The 18,302-nt window shown below is 34.9% G+C and overlaps 1 protein-coding gene across 1 annotated transcript; it reads right to left on the reverse strand.

Annotated features, from left to right (window-relative positions):
• Window positions 1–1,254: 1,254 nt before the first annotated feature.
• On the reverse strand, window positions 1,255–3,987 carry LOC110734547 (thaumatin-like protein). Its single transcript, XM_021914718.1, has 3 exons — window positions 3,649–3,987; window positions 2,585–2,892; window positions 1,255–1,678 (listed from the first exon to the last, which is right to left on the reverse strand). Exons 1-3 carry the CDS (start codon window positions 3,710–3,712, stop codon window positions 1,301–1,303), a joined length of 750 nt encoding a protein of 249 aa, XP_021770410.1. The 5' UTR covers window positions 3,713–3,987; the 3' UTR covers window positions 1,255–1,300.
• Between the last annotated feature and the right edge of the window lie 14,315 nt (window positions 3,988–18,302).

Below are 18,302 nucleotides of genomic sequence, written 5' to 3' on the forward strand. Positions count from 1 at the left end.
TATTGGATGGGTCAGGTCAAAAAAGAGTCACCTTCTATTGGGACAAAACAGGTCAAGTCGGGTCGCAAGTCGATAATTGGTGGGTCAATTAATGAGTAAGGTTAAAAATCAAAGGAGAAAGACAATAGTAAGCACAAGTGAATACAAAAGTATACATGTAATGTTTTTACATACTCGTATTTATTTTCTTTTCTATTCAACTAGGATAACATTTTGAAGAGGTCGTGGGATCAAACCCCACTAGAGACACTTTTGGGGGGTGGGGGTGGGTGGGGATTCCCTTACATTCCCCCCTCCCCCAATTCCAAAAGTGCCTACCCCGCTATTCCGAATCGGAAGAACCTGTGAAAGGTTCTGGCCTACATTAACTTTGTCCAATAAAGACTATTTCATCAAGAATCTTGTCCAGTAAAAACCCTTAAAGATTGAACCAAACCTATGCTTATTGGGCTACCTTTTTTTTAGTAATTGAGTACTCCGTACCATATACGAGTATTTCGTAGTATGTACTCCGTATAATTTTGTACTCGGTACTATCATTTAAAACCAATAGGAAGCCATGCGTAGACATTAATCTACAAAAGCTTGTACTCCGTACTAAATATGTAATAGCACCTTGTAATGTTGTTGGAATTTGGAAATATAGTGTGTTTTCAAGAACTACAAACTTACATAATCTGAACATGAAATGAAAGTGTTCAAGAATTAGAATGAATTCTAATTCGTTTTCTAAGATTGTCACGACACTCTAGATACAAATGCAGTCTTGGGTGGAGTTTGGAGTAGAAGATGGATAATTTTATGTCCGCATTTTATTTTAATACATTGAATAAATAGAATGAGAAGAGTTCACCAATTTTCAAGTCACAAGTAATGACAGGGAAATAGTTATCATTGAACTCAAGAACAATTAAATGTTGTAAAACCTCCAAGTATTCAAAAAATTATACAGTATAATCATAATATAATGGAGTAACACTCAATTAAACATGGCTAGTAAGAATAACTGAGGGTGAGTTCACTTTCTCAAACTTGTCTCCAACAAATTAATGTCACAAAAACATAAGAATATAAGATCAACTCCATAATACGTAGATTATATTAATACTAAGCTAGTACTTGTAGACCGACATGCACCTAATATATTCTTATTCATCTGACATAGATAAGAGAATCTCCTCATAATTCAATAAAAATCCACCAACCCCATAACAAAATTACACTCTACTTTTTTCTTATAGATCTACTAACACATTTTTTTTTTTTTTTTTGAGGTTCTGCTAAAGTGCTCAACAGTCAGTCAACGGCGGTGGTGGGGACAGAAAGTGACCAAATAGTTAGCCCTAGTGCAAGTAGCAATACTAGTGGGGTCATCATATGCGTAGGAGTAAGCGCGTGGGCAAGCTGTCTTGAATATTTTGGAGTACACTGTTGGCTTACAAGCTTGAGGAGTACCAAAGGTGCCTGTGCAACAATACCTTGGGGAGTTGAAGGCCGAACAAGCACTCTTGCAAGCTACTACACCACCTCGGGCGCCTCGGACTTGGAGTCCTGTCGGGCACATTGTGTTCAAGTCGCTAATGCACCCTGCTGGCGCACATTGTCCTGATGCCCCTTTGAAAGGTACCATTGATATTGCGAGGTTGTAACCATCCACTAGACTAACGTCGTAGAAGTCCTGTATGTTTCAATCAAATATTAATATTAAGGTGTCGATAATGTAACTTTCATAGTAATAGATAAGGTTTCAGATGTACACTTATTACAAGAGAGAGCATGGATGCATCTAAAATGAGTCTGTCTCAATTAATTCTTAGGGTTGGATCACTTGGATGGTATAATTATGAATAAATTCAGGCCATAAAAGGTAAAACCTTAACATGTTCACATGACCAACTCTTAAATCCTTTTTCTGTATATGAAATAAGACCAAGAATGCCAGACCAAGAATGCCAACATATTAGGTGGTACTTCAACTCACATTCAATGCAAAAGGACTTTAGTACTCCGTGTGAGTACCTCATGAAGACGTACTTCAACTAGATTAACTCAATATAATCCCAATTTTTGGAAAATTGTTCCGGTAAAAAATCACAAAGTATATTCGTATAATTTCGACAATAGTACTACAATATTTTCAAAGTGTTATATTTCATTATAGTAACTACACTAATTAATAATGTGTGGATGTCGATTAGTTTAGTTGGTTAGAATTTTAACGGTGATAAAATATGTGATATGAAATAGTGACTACACTAATCAAAATATAGATGTCAACTAATTTTGTTGGTTAAATAGATTAGCACAATATATCAACAAAAATTAATTGACAGAAATTACTAATCTACAAGTCATAACCATAAATAAAGACTTGATCGTAAGGGATGGAAGTTAGCAAGGGAATGAAGCATATGAATTTACACGAGAATGAGGTATTTGATCATAAGGGATAGAGGAAGATTTTTATGGATGATTACACAGATTAATTACTTTTGGTTCATGTAACCGACCTCACTTATGAAATTAAAGATTTGATTGATTGATTGAAGTCATAACCATAAATAAAGACTTAAAAGCACAATACCTGCTCTTGTCCAAGAGTAATCTCAGCTAAGGTAGCAGGAGGAGCACCACCAGCACCAGCACAGTAAAGGGTGCCACCACAGTCACCGGTAGCGCACGTACCGTGACCGCTAGCATCGAAGTGGCACCCATGGCGACCCCAAAGTCGACCGGACCACCCGGCCGGAAGATTAAGGACGTAAAATTTGTTAGGCAACAACTGAAATCCACCACGAGCTAGGATTTCTTTGCCAGCACTTGGCTGGATTCCTGGCCACACTGTGTACCTACATTTGTTCACTAGCACCATTTTTGCTCCATTTACTTCCCCTGTTCACATTTCCAACCAAATACTAAGGTTATTAATCCATCTTAAAATGAATTAATTAATTGTTGTATTGCTATTTTAAATATATTCTCCGTTTCTAAAAGTCAAAACATAAAAGAACTTTTAGAGACGGAAGAGTATGGTATACTCGTATCTAAAAACAATTATTTCAAACATAATATTATGTCTCCAAATCTAAACTTATAATTGACATATATCACGGTTAAACAAAGTTATAAAAGTTAATACAACATACTCTATAGGTCCCATATTTTTAAATTTGATTTGACTTTTAAGGTTAATAGCTTAAAAAAAGTGACCAATTTTCTTTATATATACCGTTAATTTTATGATGTTGAAACTAAAACTAACAAATCTCAAGACTACACTATAGTATTATTTCATCAAAGCAATGAAACTTAAGATGTGACAATTAAATTCAAACGAAAGCACACAAAATTCTATAGTTAAAACAGATATAAAAAGGTCATTAAGATGTAGTACCATATATATTTTTGACATTTGAAAATAATAGTCACGTTGATAGTATACTTAGTAACATTTAAACTACAAATTTGACAACTAAATCCGAACAAAGCACACAAATTCTATGGTGAGCGAAACCTAAGCATAAAATAAGCAATAATCTGTATTTAAATTACACAATTGAATACGAACAATATAGAAAATAAGGAAGATTTAGACATTACATGAGTACAATGTGCAAAATATGCATCAAAAAGTGTGAAATTTATTACCTGGAAGAGAGGTAAATATGAGGCAAAAGAGGAGAGAGAAAAGGAGGTTCAAAATGGCAGCCATAGCTGAGGCAGAGTTGGTGAGTGACTCAGTGAGTTAAAGGGAGCGAGTTTGAGTGAAGTACTGAGCAAGAGAAGTGGAAGTATATTGCACCTGAGCCACAAGCATTATATAGAAACAAAGAGTACGACCCAATAAAGTACACAACTTAGAAAAACAAAAAGAAAATAAAAAAAGGGAGAAATTAAATGGTTAAAAAATGGAAAAAGAACAAGAGTAACGGCAATATTTTTTTGCAAAAATTGTTGGGAAGTGAGGATATTTGTGCCTGAAAACATGTACTGTAGTCTGCTGATCAAGAACTCAGAACTTTGCATGAAATTGTGTGCTTTATTGACATTATATACATATAGCAATAATAGCATATTGTATTATTGTACACTAATTGGCTTTTTGGTTGTAATTTCCCATGCTAATTGTTTAAGCATTTTTCCAAATTTAAGTAAGGTACATTAGAAATTTTTATATGCAACTAGTTAAATCTAAAGTTGTGCACTCATGTAGTCATATACACAAATAAAAGAGGGAGATTTTCGTCCAAAAACTAGGTTTAAGAGGTTCCATACTTTATCAATTAGTGATAATAGGAGTAACCTTTTAGTTTTTACTTTACAAGTTGGTAATATCTCTACTATTCATCCAATGTGAAACACTTATAAGTGGGATGTCAATGAATTTTAATATATTCTTAGCTTTATGTGTATCTCATACATAAGAAGTAATTACATCATCTAACATACTTTTCGTAAATACGGTATATCTTACTTATATAACATGTAGAATTGATCACGGATCATCAAAATCACACAATCAATTGCTACAAATTGAATTGAGCAACATGTATACCTCCCAAAACTTAATAAATTAAAATCGTATATGAACAAACAAACAAACATGTCATTATCCTCTACGAGAAACAAATTATTGTGTGGAAATTAACCATCCTAACATAAGCCAAGAATTTTTCAGCCACTCCATATAGTCAAACTGTTAAAGTAGCCCTCTATGCAATTGACATGTGCGAAAAATTCAAAAATTACTTATGTTTTGTTACACATATACAATGAGAGAAAAAAAAAATTATTAAAAAATTAGATGAATTAATGAGGGGGGAAGGGGGGTTGAAGGCAGTTGATCACCCTATATCCTTACAAAATGAGATAAGTATGAAGAATTTTGGGAATTAATGAGATTATCACTTTATTAGTCAATTTGTAATCAATGAGTAATATGTTTTAATTGAGATCTTATTACTAAGGATCTTGCTAATAAGCGCCTCGGGGTTAGATAAGAGATTAATATATTAATTTAAATAGTATATTAAGTTCGGGATGCATAACAAAATCACGAGCCGATCGGTGTAATTAATGTTAATTTTACTATAATATTTTCACATTTAGCTCTCTTATCTAACGTCCCGGAGGCGCTCGTTAGTTTTTGCCTATTATTAATTTGTAATTAAAATAACTCTAAAATAATAAACAATTTAGCCATGATTATCAAGCTGGTTGTAATTGAGATTACTATAAAGCAGACAAGCAGTAGTTAAGCCTTGTTCGATCTCTTCACCTAATAAGTTCGGTTCATAAAAAATAAGTTCAATATAGTAAAATAAGTTTTAATAAATAAGATTAAGTGACTTTAAAGTATAAATATAATAGAAAACTGGTAAAAATATGTTTTAATCATTAAAAATAATTTAACTTCAATAAAAATAATTTCATGCAAATATATGATATTAGAGAGAATAACGCCTTAATAGAGAAATTGATGAAGTATGTCAATTGAAGCATAAATTCCAATGGTTGTTTTAATGAACAATAATATTTGTGGTAGAACAACCACAATGATTGATATGCCAAAAATTAAACAAGGTGACTTAAGAAGGGCATGCATGAAACACTTATCTCTAAACTTAAGGGCATATATATAAGATCATAAAGGGTTGTGAGCCTAATAAGAAGGTAGGCCACGATGCCTTTAGCAATTAGGTTTAGCTTAGTGAAATTATGCAATTGTTTATTATACAACCTAATTTAATTTACATGATGAAATGTGTACATGCACTCACTACTTTTTCACAGCTGGGGCGGCTAATCGCGCGTATTATATTTGGCTATGTTTAAGGAGCTCTTTTGATTTGGCCTTATTATCTCACCAATTTATTTGTTGGCAACAATATGAGGAAGAAATGTAAATAAAAAATTTTAGAGTATAAATGGTCCGCACACTATTTTTAAGAGTTAAAAAAAGATACAGTTAACATTAATGAGGGCAAATAAGTAAACAAATATTTTTTTGGGTATAAATGTCTGCACACTATACATAAAAGTTAATTTGCTTGAACTTTTTAATAGATAGGGATAAAATTCTAAGCCTAACTACCTATTCGTGTGGTTGAGAGAGAAGGAATATTCAATCTTGTTACTCGCAATTAATTTTGTTATTGTTATTAGTTAAAATCGATTTAATTGTCAAAGTCAAATTGCCTCATTTTTCCTTATTTGTTTGTCCCAATTTAGGCACATTCACTACAAGAAAACAACCTATTTTCAACGTACACGTGATTCCGTCGGAAAAATCAAAATTTCCGATGGATTTATATTTCGTCGGATATTTCCGACGAATTCAACAATTTTGTCGGAAATGTTCCGATGGAATATAAATCCATCGGAATATATGTACTTTTCGACGGATTTTTCCGTCGTAAATTACCATTTCCGACAGATTTATATTCCGTTAGAATATAATTAGAAAAAAATCCCTAAAATACTCGGTTCGTCCCCCTTTTCTTACCCTTTCACTCTCTCTCTTTTTACCATTTCTCTATCTTCTTTCTCACCCCCTTTCAATCTTTCTCTGATCTCCCTCTTTATTTCTCCACCGCCACCACCACCACCTTCTCTTCTTTCTCTCTCCACCACCATCGCCACCACCACCACCTTCTCCTCTTTTTCTCTCCACCGCCACCATCTTCTTTTTCTCTCTCCACCACCACAAACAACAATAACCGACCACACTTTGGGTGATGGTCCATGATGGGGAACCACCGTCGATGTTGGAGAAGATTTACACAAGCCACCGTCGAGTTCAGCCGCCCACTCAAGGTTTTTTTTTTTTTTTTTTTTTTTTTTTTTTTTTTTTTTTTAAAAAAAAATTTATTTTTATTATAATTGCAGATCTGGTTTAATTTAGGTTAGATTATTGTTTAATTTTTTTCAATATTTCTGATTGTAGTTAATTTTTGATGTAATTGTAATGTTAGTTTAAAATTTTTATTAGATAATTGTATATTTACTTATAATTTTTTTTGGTTAATTTTCAGTTTTTTTTTACTTAGATTCGAATTTCATGTGTAGATCTATTGGTTTCTATTTTTTTTAGGTAATTTTCGAATTTTTTTGGTACTTTTCGAATTTTTTTGGCTAAATGCATATTTAGTTATACTTTTTTTTTATTTTTTATTTATTTTTTAATGGTTGACGGTGGTTGTATGTTGGTTGTGGTGGGGCCTGGTGTGGCCGTGGACCATGGTGTGGGTTGGAGGCTAGTGGTAGGGATGGCAATGGATCCGTACCCGACTTAATTCCGTGGATTCATATCCGTTTTCATGGATATGGATCTTAAAATTTTGGATCCGACGGATCCGAGTCAGACCGGATCCGGATCCGGATCCGAAGCTATAAAACGAATTTGGATACAGGTCTAACTAAAAATACCTGTATCCAGATCCGTTTACCCTTTTTTTTTAATTTTTTTTTTAAACTTAGGCCCAATCCACAATATGTTACAATGAGTCTTTTAGTTTCATTACTGTTCATACTATTTCCTTTAGTGCTACCGATTCACAATTCGCATGTTTTGTTTTCGTTTTTTATTTTTATTTTTTTATTTCTTCATTTTAATATGTAACTTAATGACTTAATCTTAGTGTAATTGTTTACTATAACTTGCGGTTTGTTGTTACTTTAACTTAGCTTGTTATATATATATTTTTAACACACTTAGTTTGTTACTTCCTACGTTTCTTTTTAGTTGACACGTTTCTTTAGTCACGTTTGTCAATACATAATTTCAACGATTAATGTCTTTAATTATCCATAAGCAAAAATTATAAAAAATTGATATTTTGAAAATATATATCGTGACGAATCTAACAAAATCTCACATGACTATATTTTTTATTATGTATAAAGCACAAAACACAGTCAAAGAGAAGTGTGTAAATAGTGCTAAAGTGACACCGTGTCAACTAAAAAAAACGGAGGTAGTATTAAAATAGGTGAAATGGGCAAGATCCGTTTAGGATCAGTTTTGGACCCGGATCTGTAGGATCCAACGGATATGGATATGGGTCCCCTTTTATCACACTCGACGGATCCGAATCAGATCTAGATCCTGGGTACAAAAACGGATCTGGATCCAGTCGGATCCGGTCCAGATCCGACCTGTTGCCATCCTTAGCTGGTGGTGGCTATGGTGTGGGTTGGGGGACTAGTATGAGGTTGGGGGTTGGTGTGGGGTGGGGGGGGGGTGGTGGTCGGGTGTTTTTTTTTTTTTTTGGTAAGATTTTCCGACGGACTTTTCGGGCCGGAGAAATCTTGTCCGACGACCGAAATTCCGTCGAAAAACAGGTTCCGGCGGAAATTCTGCCAAAAAAGGTCGTTTTTTTCGACAAATACGTTTTCAATGACCATTTTCCAACAAAATTCTGTCAGAAACGTGTTTTCCGACGGAAACGAGGTATTCCCGTCGAAGATCGCCTATTTTCTAGAAGTAATTTTATTTTATAATAATTAAATTTTTTTTAACTAGTTTTATCTCAAGTAAGGTAGAATAAGTTGAAAAGATGACATTGATAAATAATACTCATTGAAAACAAAACTTTAAAAATCATGATAATTTTTTTATGTGGCTAGCGGACAGTGTGACCACATTGATTTTGAAGGAAATTAATTGTGTATCTGATACCATGAAGGAAATCAATTCCGTGAGGATTATATTATCAAAACAAGAATATATACACAATACAAGCTAGGATGTTAGGCAGAGAATCTCCTAACCGTATCCCTTAACAAGTGGGATAAATATTGACTAAGGGGTTGTGTATTTCACCTTATTTTTGCTTAAATGATATGATCTGATCTAATCTGATTGTCTGATTTGACCAAACTTTGATCTTATGTGTATAATAAACTATAAAGAAGAAATATATTAAGTGGGATCTTGTTAGAATCGTATTATTTATGTAAATTTCATAATTTCTTTTTTTCATTACGTAATTAAAGATATTTAGCGATGAAAAATCGCACGTAAAACAATGATCGGATCTGAACTTATTTTTTCTGATATAAACTTATTTTTTCAAATCTGATCTGAACTTATTTTTTCTGAAATAAGTAAAAATAAGTTGAACTAAATAAGACCTAAGCTAACTAAGCAGTTAAAGCCTAACTAAGCAGCTAGCACTACGATAAGAATACACTGATTGTCTGATTTGACCAAACTTTGACCTTATGTGTATAATAAACTATAAGGAAGAAATATATCAAGTGGGATCTTGTTAGAATCGTATTATTGTTTATTTTATTAATACTTCGTATGTAAATTTCATAATTTCTTTTCATCATTTTGTAATTAAAGATATTTAGCAATGAAAAATCGCACGTAAAACAATGATCGGATCTGAACTTATTTTTTTTGATATGAACTTATTTTTTCAAATCTAATCTGAACTTATTTTTTCTGAAATAAATAAAAATAAGTTGAACTAAACAAGAACTAAGCTAACCAAGCAGTTAAAGCCTAACTAAGCAGCTAGCACTACGATAAGAATACAAAGTTTGAGTATGATACATATAGAATATATGCTAAGTATATTCTAGTTAACAGGTTAATAACTAGAATATTTATTTAATTGAATAAGTATCTTAATTATTCGTAAGAGTAACCTCTTTTGTCTATAAAAGTAACTCTAATTCATTATACGAGTAATATCAAGTAATTAAAAACTAAGTAACCCCATATGTTCGTTCAAGTAACCCTAATGAAATAATAATTCCATTTGTTTAAAAGAGTACAGTAACTCCATATTCTCATTTGACTAACGCACATACGTCAAGGTAATCTCATTTTTTCATCATCAATTTATCACAACTCTTATTATTTAATTAATTATCTTATATGTGAAGTGGTCACATCATGTGACTAACTACATACTTGTATAAGAAATTGTGTAAAAGCTTACAGATGATCAAGAGTGTAAATCGAAAAAAAAATCAACTTTTTTGGGTGGTCAACCTCTGCAATCTACTCCCCTTTCGACAATTTAGGGATTGTTTGGTTGCAAAAAGAAAATGGGGGAAGTGGAAAATCATGGAAATTTAAAAATGGATGAGTTGTTTGGTTGACAATAAAAGTGTAAATGTGAGAATTGCAAATTCATGGGAATCGTGAACTTCCCACAAAACATGGAACGTTAATTACCCAATACCTCTTAATGAGTCAAAATTTCCATGATTTGCAACGTCTTTTATATCAACCAAATAACTTCATGTAATTTCTAAAAATTTAAGATAGATTTTTAATTCCTATCAAATACAAATTTATGTGGAAAATAAATTTCCATGTCAAACAAACACCGCCTTATTCAGCAAGTGTCATAACAATCAGTTGGACGAAGTTGAAACAAATTGATAGATTTTCCATCTCCACTTGGAAGTAGGATTGAGGTGGAAGTCACTGAATATTTAGATAGTTCATCCAAAATTAAGCGGTGGGAGTGTAGCTAGAATCCTTGAAGAAAAGGGACAAGGTTCTAATTTTCTCAATAAAGTAACAATATATGTCCATCAACACGTTACGGTCCGTTTGATAAGTCCGTAATTCGTAATTCATAATGATAATGATAATGATAAGAAAATAAAGTTCTACATAAATTTGTATGATAAATTGAATTCCATTCATACGGTTATATAGCATAGCAAACAAAGCAACCTTGATGGAGTTGGTGTTATACCCGTATTTTTATGTATTTTATAAATGGAAATCTTGACTTTTGGTACCACAAAAACACATGGGTTTCATTTTTGCTACCGCTCAAATTTTTATTTTTTTATTTTATTATTACATAAAAGCACATTTGTTAAAATTTGCTACCACTTAACGGAATGGGTTAAGATTCCGTTAAGTTTATTAAAAAAAAATAATTTTTTTTTAAAAAAAAAACCCAGCCACCCTCCCCCCTCCCTTTCCTCCACCTTTGCAACCTCACCACCCTCAACTGCCCACCAGCCCCATCTCGTCAGCCAGCCACCCCCCTCCCCCCTGCCGGCAGCGGCCATAGCTTGGGCCAACGCCGGCGACCCCACCCCAAACCCTTTCCCCCACCTACGCCGGCGACCTTTAAATCCATTGATACTCACGCACAAAGCTTAAGGAAAGGGGTAACATGTTCATTTCTTCACCAAAACGCACAAAATTAGTACCATAATGTTCACAATGCAACACACTATCATTTGGGATCAAGAACTGCGCAAATACATTTGTTAAACAAAAACCCCCAAATCGATTTTTCTAGGGTTTTTCGCGAAAGGAAGGGGAGGGGGGTCGATTCAGGGTGGGGGAAGGGGAGGGGGGTTGATTCGGGTGGTGGGGATGGGGAGGGAGGTTGTTTCCGATTTCGGGGTGGGAGTTGGGGCAACGAGGAAAGGATAAGGGAGGGGGTAGGTTGCGTTGAGGGTGGCTGGGTGGTTTCTTTTTTTTTTTTTTTTTTTTTAATATACTTAACGGAATTTTAAGTAATTCCGTTAAGTGGTACCAAATTTTAACAAATGTGTTTTTATGTGGTAGTAAAATAAAATAAAAAAAAAAAATTTGAGCGGTAGCAAAAATGAAACCCGAGTGTTTTTGTGGTACCAAAAGTCAAAATTTCCTTTATAAATATTTATAAAATATATTTTTAAGGACTCAATTATTTTAATTAAATATTTTAAATGGCTAAAGTATTTTAGTTATAAAGTTTTATAAAAATAAAATATATTTTGGGCTAAACGTTTATCAATTATTTGGGCTTATTTAAAATATCGTATGTAAACAATTCCTACATATTGCTATTGCACTAATTCTTAGCTACACACTTGTGCAGCTAAGCTAGCTGCAAAAACTATATATATATATATATATATATATATATATATATATATATATATATATATATATATATATATATATATGAACATATAGTACTTCAAAAATGAACATATGTTTTTTCTCCGTTCCTTATATACCTGTTTCTCTTCTTCTTCCTTATTACCTCCATTAATTTTCTCTCTCCTCTTTTTTTTTCCTTTCCTTTCCTTATAAGTAAATTTTCTTTCTTACCTCACTTTCCTTCAATATTTAAACTTCTTTGTCCTCTTACTTTGGATATTCTCCAATTCCTCACCATTGTAGCATTCTCCATCATTTTCGTCGCGATCGTCACCATTTTCTTTTTCCTTTGTTTTCTACACTATTATGGACTTGGTTGTTATTCAAAAGAGATCATCAACGTAGGTTAGTTTTTGTGTTTTTGATTTTTAATTATTTTTAATTAGGTTAGATTTGGGTTGAATTTGTAATTGATTTTTCTGATTTTATAATTGGTGAATTTCAATTTGAGGAATTTGATGAATTTTAATTGACTTTTTGATGAATCTAGTGAGTTAGACTATTTCAATTGAATTTTTGCGTTTTTTATGAATATTAATTTAATTAATGAGCTTTTGTGATGAATTATTGAGTTGCTGCATCTTTAATTTGTTTGTTATTATGAATTTCAATTTTTTTAATTGAGTTGCTAAAATTTGTGTATAATTTCTTTTAAAAAAAATGAACACGATGTACTTTAAAATTAAATTGAACATTTAGTACAATAAAAATAAACATTTATTACATAAAAACTGAATATATTTTAACGATTTATTTTATCCTTATTTTTCGTTAATAATTCTATACAATGAGTTTGAATTTATATGAATATAAGAAAATCATTTTCATTTTTAATATACTAAATGTTCATAATTTTTTTTTTCACGTGTTCATTTTTTTTTTATACTAAATGTTCATTTTCTTTAATATGTTCATATATTTTTATGAAATGTTCATTTTATTAGGTATGGTCCAGCTATTCTATTATTGTATGATAAATGTTCACTTTTAATATACTAATGTTCATAATTATTTTTGACATGTTCATTTTTTTTATTAATGTTTTTTTTTTATTTTTTTTTTTACGTGTTTATAATTATTTTTACACAAAATGTTCATTTATAAGGTTGTGGCCCAGCCTTTTTATGGTTATCATGTTTATTTTTAACACTAAATTATCATTTTTTTTAACATGTTCACTTTTTAAGTACTAAATGTTCATTTTTTTATTTGTTCATTTTTTATTACTGAATTTTCATTTATTTTTACATGTGTAGGCGTCATTCGAAGCGCGCCTACTTTTAGCATGTTTTGAATATGCTTGACACTCATAGGAAGTGGGAATTGACATAATACGATTAGGGACAAGGAAAGTAGGGAGCCGCCAACAAGTTTGTAAGGAACTTGTAAACCGTTCACGGATCATTTAAGGCAACAACGAATAAGGGACAACGATAGGCAACAATGATTGACCTGTGAAGGTTACACCCCATTCACAATCCATGAGATTACTAACTCCATATGGTTCGGAACCACGAAAGGAGGATCGAGGATGATGGTACAAAGTGAGTCATGGAGTCACATTCGCCCGTATTGGCCTCTACTCGATTCTTTTTGTGAAAAGTGATTCTTGCAATCTCAAAAGCATGCAAACAAAGATTCAATTTGCTCCAAACTAATATTAAGCTAAATTAGTTTAATGTTAATGCAACATATAATTCTAAAATATCGTGATCACTTCGATTAAACAACAAGATTAAAAAGCATCCAAATTATCTTATTAGGCGTGATATTCAATTACATATTCCCTTTAAACATGCAATATGGTGATCAATAAATATAATAGAATAACATCAATATTGGAAGCAATTTAACCATAATAACGTTAGCCAAATCAAATACTGATAAACCTAATCATGATACTAGTAACAAGAATAATAAAAAGAGTAATTAAGTGAATTTCCTACTCACGTTTCGCATTTCCTTGAATTGCTACATTATGAATAAAATGTTAGTAACTTCAATAAAAAATAAATCAAATCACTAGTAGAAAATAGTTAATTGGAAGCGGTTCAAAACCATAATTGGAAGCGGTTTTTGAACCGCTTGCCATTAGGGGGCTTCCCATTGTCTCTTTAAATGGGAAGCGATTATATGCTGAACCGCTGCCTATTGTGAACTTAAAAAATAAAATAAAAAAATTAACAGATTTTTTTTGAGCAATTAACAGAAATTAACACACAAAATATAAAACATATGTATAAAAAATTTATATTTCCATTAATAATTAATTGTAATATTATTACATTATAATTCACCACCAAAAAAAAGTTACAACCAAAATCACCACCACCCTATTCTGCCACCACCGCAGTCAAAGCCACCAGCCGACGCCAGTAATTAACACATTTAACAAAAGCCAGCAGCCCACCACCGCAACTGACGCCAGCAGCCCACCACGGCAACCGACGCCACCTCGCATCCAACAAAAATTAAAATTAAATTGAAATACCCGGACAACAAATTAATAAAAAAACATGAACATTTTTATCCAGAAAAACATGAACAAATTAATAAAAAAACATGAATAAATTAAATTGAAATTGCTTGATTTTTCCCAGAACCCAGAAAACCCCAAAACCCCCATCCTGCATCCACGACTTTCCCACCTCCACCCCTGTCCACCACTACGCCACCCCCAGCCTGCATCCACGCCCTTTCTCACCTCCACCTCTGTCCACCACTACGCCACCCCCACCCATAACCATACCCTGAACCCACCAACTCCACCCACCCTAACCCACAATCCAAACCCATCCTAACCACCGAATACCCAAACCAGCCCACCACCACAACCCTAAAACCACTAACAACCACCAAAAAACCAAAAATTTAAATATATTAAAAAAAACTAAATTGAAAACAAAAGAAAAAAAATCGAGATCTACAACACTAACCTGCTCGGATTTTGCTCGTTTTTTCCTCGGATTTTTGCCGGTGATAAGAGGAGAGAGAAAACAAAGGGAGGCTTAAGAAAGGAGAAGGAAAGAAGAAAGAGAACGAAGGAGATGGAGAGAGGAGAGGAGTGAGAAATGACGGAAGAAGAGGCGTGACGCGTGAGAAATAAGGGGAGAGAGGAGAGAGAAGAAGAAGGGGCGTGAGAAAAGGGGGAGAGGAGAGAGAAGAAGAAGGGGCGTGAGATATAAGGGGAGAGAGGAGAGAGAAGAAATAAGGGAGCTGAGAGAGATCCGTGTTTTTTTTGGGGAATGGGGAGCGGTTTACCCCCAAACCGCTTCTAATTACAGTATTTAGAAGCGGTTCAAACCAAACCGCTTCCAATTCTCCTCTTGTTTTTTTTTCCTGGGTTTTTGTATGAAATTGGAAGCGGATTCCAATAACCGCTTCCAATTAGTGGCTTCCCATTACCTATTTTCTACTAGTGAATTGAATTAAATTAAATGAAAATTAGAGTTAATTTGGTCCAAAGAGTAATTAAGTTAATTAACTACTTACGATTCGCGTTTCCTTGAATTGCTACATTATGAATAAAATGTTAGTAACTTTAATAAAAATAAATCAAATTGAATTAAATTAAATGAAAAGTAGAGTTGATTTGGTCCAAACCCTCAAACAGTTCTACCTTTCACGCCTTGGTTTAAGTGTAGAACTACAGGTAAAGTACGGATTCTGGGGAGTGCTTAAGGGGAGTATTATAAGATAGTAGGGTGGCTAGTGTTTAGGCTAAAGAGAGAAGAGAATGATTGTTGGTGCAGGGAGAAAGAGAATGATTTTTTGGTCCCCGAAACTGGAGAAATTAGGTTCGTATTTATAGAGAAAATGTGAGGGGTGAAGCACGGAACCCTAGAAGAAAAGGCGCCGCGGAGAAACCCTAGAAAAATGCCGTGACACAGCGCTAAATACCGTGACACGGTGCAATATACCGCAAAACGACGCGGAATACCGTGACGCGGTGTGTCTGCCGTGACACGGTGCACATGTTTTCCTAAAAATAGTCTTCATTTATTCCTTACTTAATAATTAAGTACGCGATATATTATGCGCCGTTTCTGCTATTCCAGATTAATCTCAGGCGTAGGGTTTTTATTATTTATTAATCGAGCTTAATTAATAAATAACACGAAGTGAATTAAAAGGGTTTGGGCTAGGATATGAGTTGGACTGAGTTTGAATAAATGGTTTGACTGATTTATTGACTGAATATGTTTAACTGAATATGGGTTTTAAGCACTCCCGAGATTACATACTCGACCCGACCAATAATGGCAGTGAAAGGTTGTTCATCATCAGGTTTGGTTTTGGGGATACATTTTTAGGTGTCTACAACGTGTTCATATTTTTTTTTACTATATGTTCATTTATAGACAGTGGTGCAGCTATTCTAGCTGCACTAGAGTGCAGCCAAGATTTATTGTTGCTATTAAACCTACCTTATTTTATTTAACTAAGCCCAATTCCTTTATTTGAACCCTTGTGGGTAAAATATTCTATAACTCAAGCCCACTTATCTATTAAGCCCATCCATACTCTCTTCCTTCTCTACTCTATAAATATCCTCCAAAACCCCATAAAATTTGCCACACAAGGAGGTTAAAAATCAGATTTTTAGGAGTAAGTACTCTTATTTCTTTTCTTTCTTTCTTTTTCCCTCATATTTTTCTTTCTCTTTGCATTACCCACACATAACTTGGTGATTGTGGTTGGACTCTTTGACACCCACACATGTTGACACCACCTTGCTGCCGACCCAACCACATCATCGTCGGCGTTCACCTCCCGCCGATCTGCATGCCAGCCGCCACCAAGCTGGCCGACCACCACATGGTGGTTTCTGTTTGGGGTAAAAATTACCCCTGCCACGTGGCCCAATGAGGGCCTGACACGTGTCACCTTCTTACAGGCCCAAGAGGATCCTATCAGAGGATGCCACATGGCATTGAACCCCCAATGGGAGAGCAGATTCTCATCTGCTATAAATAGAGGAATCCTCCTCATTTATTGGGTATTCATAAATACATACACAAAACCCGAGTAATATTAATTGCGGAATCTCTCTGAATCAGTGAGAATTACCTATTTACTTTCCGCACGTTTACCCATCCGAAATTCATACTAACTCGATCGTCAGAGGCGGAACTCCACCCAATCGGAGTTTCGTGGTTTTGCAGGTACAAAAGTCAGGCGCACATACTCCGTATTGTAACTCTCCCGAGGGACTAAAAACACCCAAAACATTTGGCGCCGTCTGTGGGGAGAGTACTACTGAGATGACATCTGATGTTGTACCGAATGCAGAGGGAAGCCGGCCTCCGGCTGACCCTGAGGTCCATACGGACCATGAGAGTGTCAGTGGGGACGACTACGATGTCGAAACCTACATGGCCCCAGACGGGTCATTCCGTTCTAGGCGTACCCGTTCCAAGGAAACAAGGGAACGGGTCACGACAAATTTGGTCCCAGCAACCCAGGCGGCAAGCCTGTGGGACAACCTCAGGCGGCGGAGGGTGCTGCCCCCGTCACCAGAGATGAACTCATGAACCTCATGACTAGTTTTAAGGGGGAAATCAAGAATATAATCAAGAAGTCAGCTGGCTTCAGCAAGGGTCAGTCGACAAAGAAGCCTTCTTCCTCCGGGAAGAAGCAAATCAAAGACCGGGTGCCTACTCCGCATCCCAAACCCAAGGGGACGGATCGGCCCCTGATCGATCTCTCAAAACTTCGTTTCCTCGAATCGGGGCAACGGAAGGCTATCCGGCATACACAGTCGGATGGGTCAAAGAAGACTTTCTCTGACACCCGATTGTTCATCCAGGAGAAGAGAAGTCAGAGCATGTCTCAGTCGACCTCAACGTCGACCTACTCAGACAGCTTCCAAAATGCTTCAATGAAGAATTCAGAGACGCAGCAGGGGAGTCATTCATGCAGTATGTCTGCACGTACTAGCCCTCATGTAATCAAGCAGCAGGCCCCGTATGTGCCCCAACAGCCATACGTCCCGTATGGATCTCCATTCATGCAGTCGGCACCCTTTGGGGGTTAAGCGGCCTACCAGGTCCAGCCCATGGACTGACAGCTCCGACTGCTAAATCTTGGGGAACAGCCTTCGGCTTTCTCCCGGGAGATAACCGAGGCGGCATAGCCGGCCAAGGTTAAGAATGTGTTGGTTGGTGCCTACGACGGTACCGCCAACCAAGAAGACCACCTAATGGCATACACCAACCTCATGTACCTACAAGGGTTGGATGACGCCGCCTGGTGTAAATGCTTCCCGGCTACATTGAAGGGCATAGCCCAGCGATGGTTCGGCAACTTGCCGGTTGGGTGCATCAATAACTTTAAGACGCTTGCATACTTGTTTGCGTCCAACTTTTCCATGAATATCCCT

Source organism: Chenopodium quinoa, unplaced genomic scaffold (genome assembly GCF_001683475.1).
Source record: "Chenopodium quinoa cultivar QQ74 unplaced genomic scaffold, ASM168347v1, whole genome shotgun sequence".
In the NCBI taxonomy this organism is placed as follows: Eukaryota; Viridiplantae; Streptophyta; class Magnoliopsida; order Caryophyllales; family Amaranthaceae; genus Chenopodium; species Chenopodium quinoa.

Bases quoted from the DNA above. Each gene is read 5' to 3' on its own strand.
- LOC110734547 (XM_021914718.1), bottom strand. From the start codon at position 3,712: ATGGCTGCCATTTTGAACCTCCTTTTCTCTCTCCTCTTTTGCCTCATA. The intron at 2,893-3,648 runs GTAATAAATTTC...AAATGTGAACAG, and splicing joins CATATTTACCTCTCTTCCAG to GGGAAGTAAATGGAGCAAAA. The intron at 1,679-2,584 runs GTATTGTGCTTT...TGAAACATACAG, and splicing joins TTACTCTTGGACAAGAGCAG to GACTTCTACGACGTTAGTCT.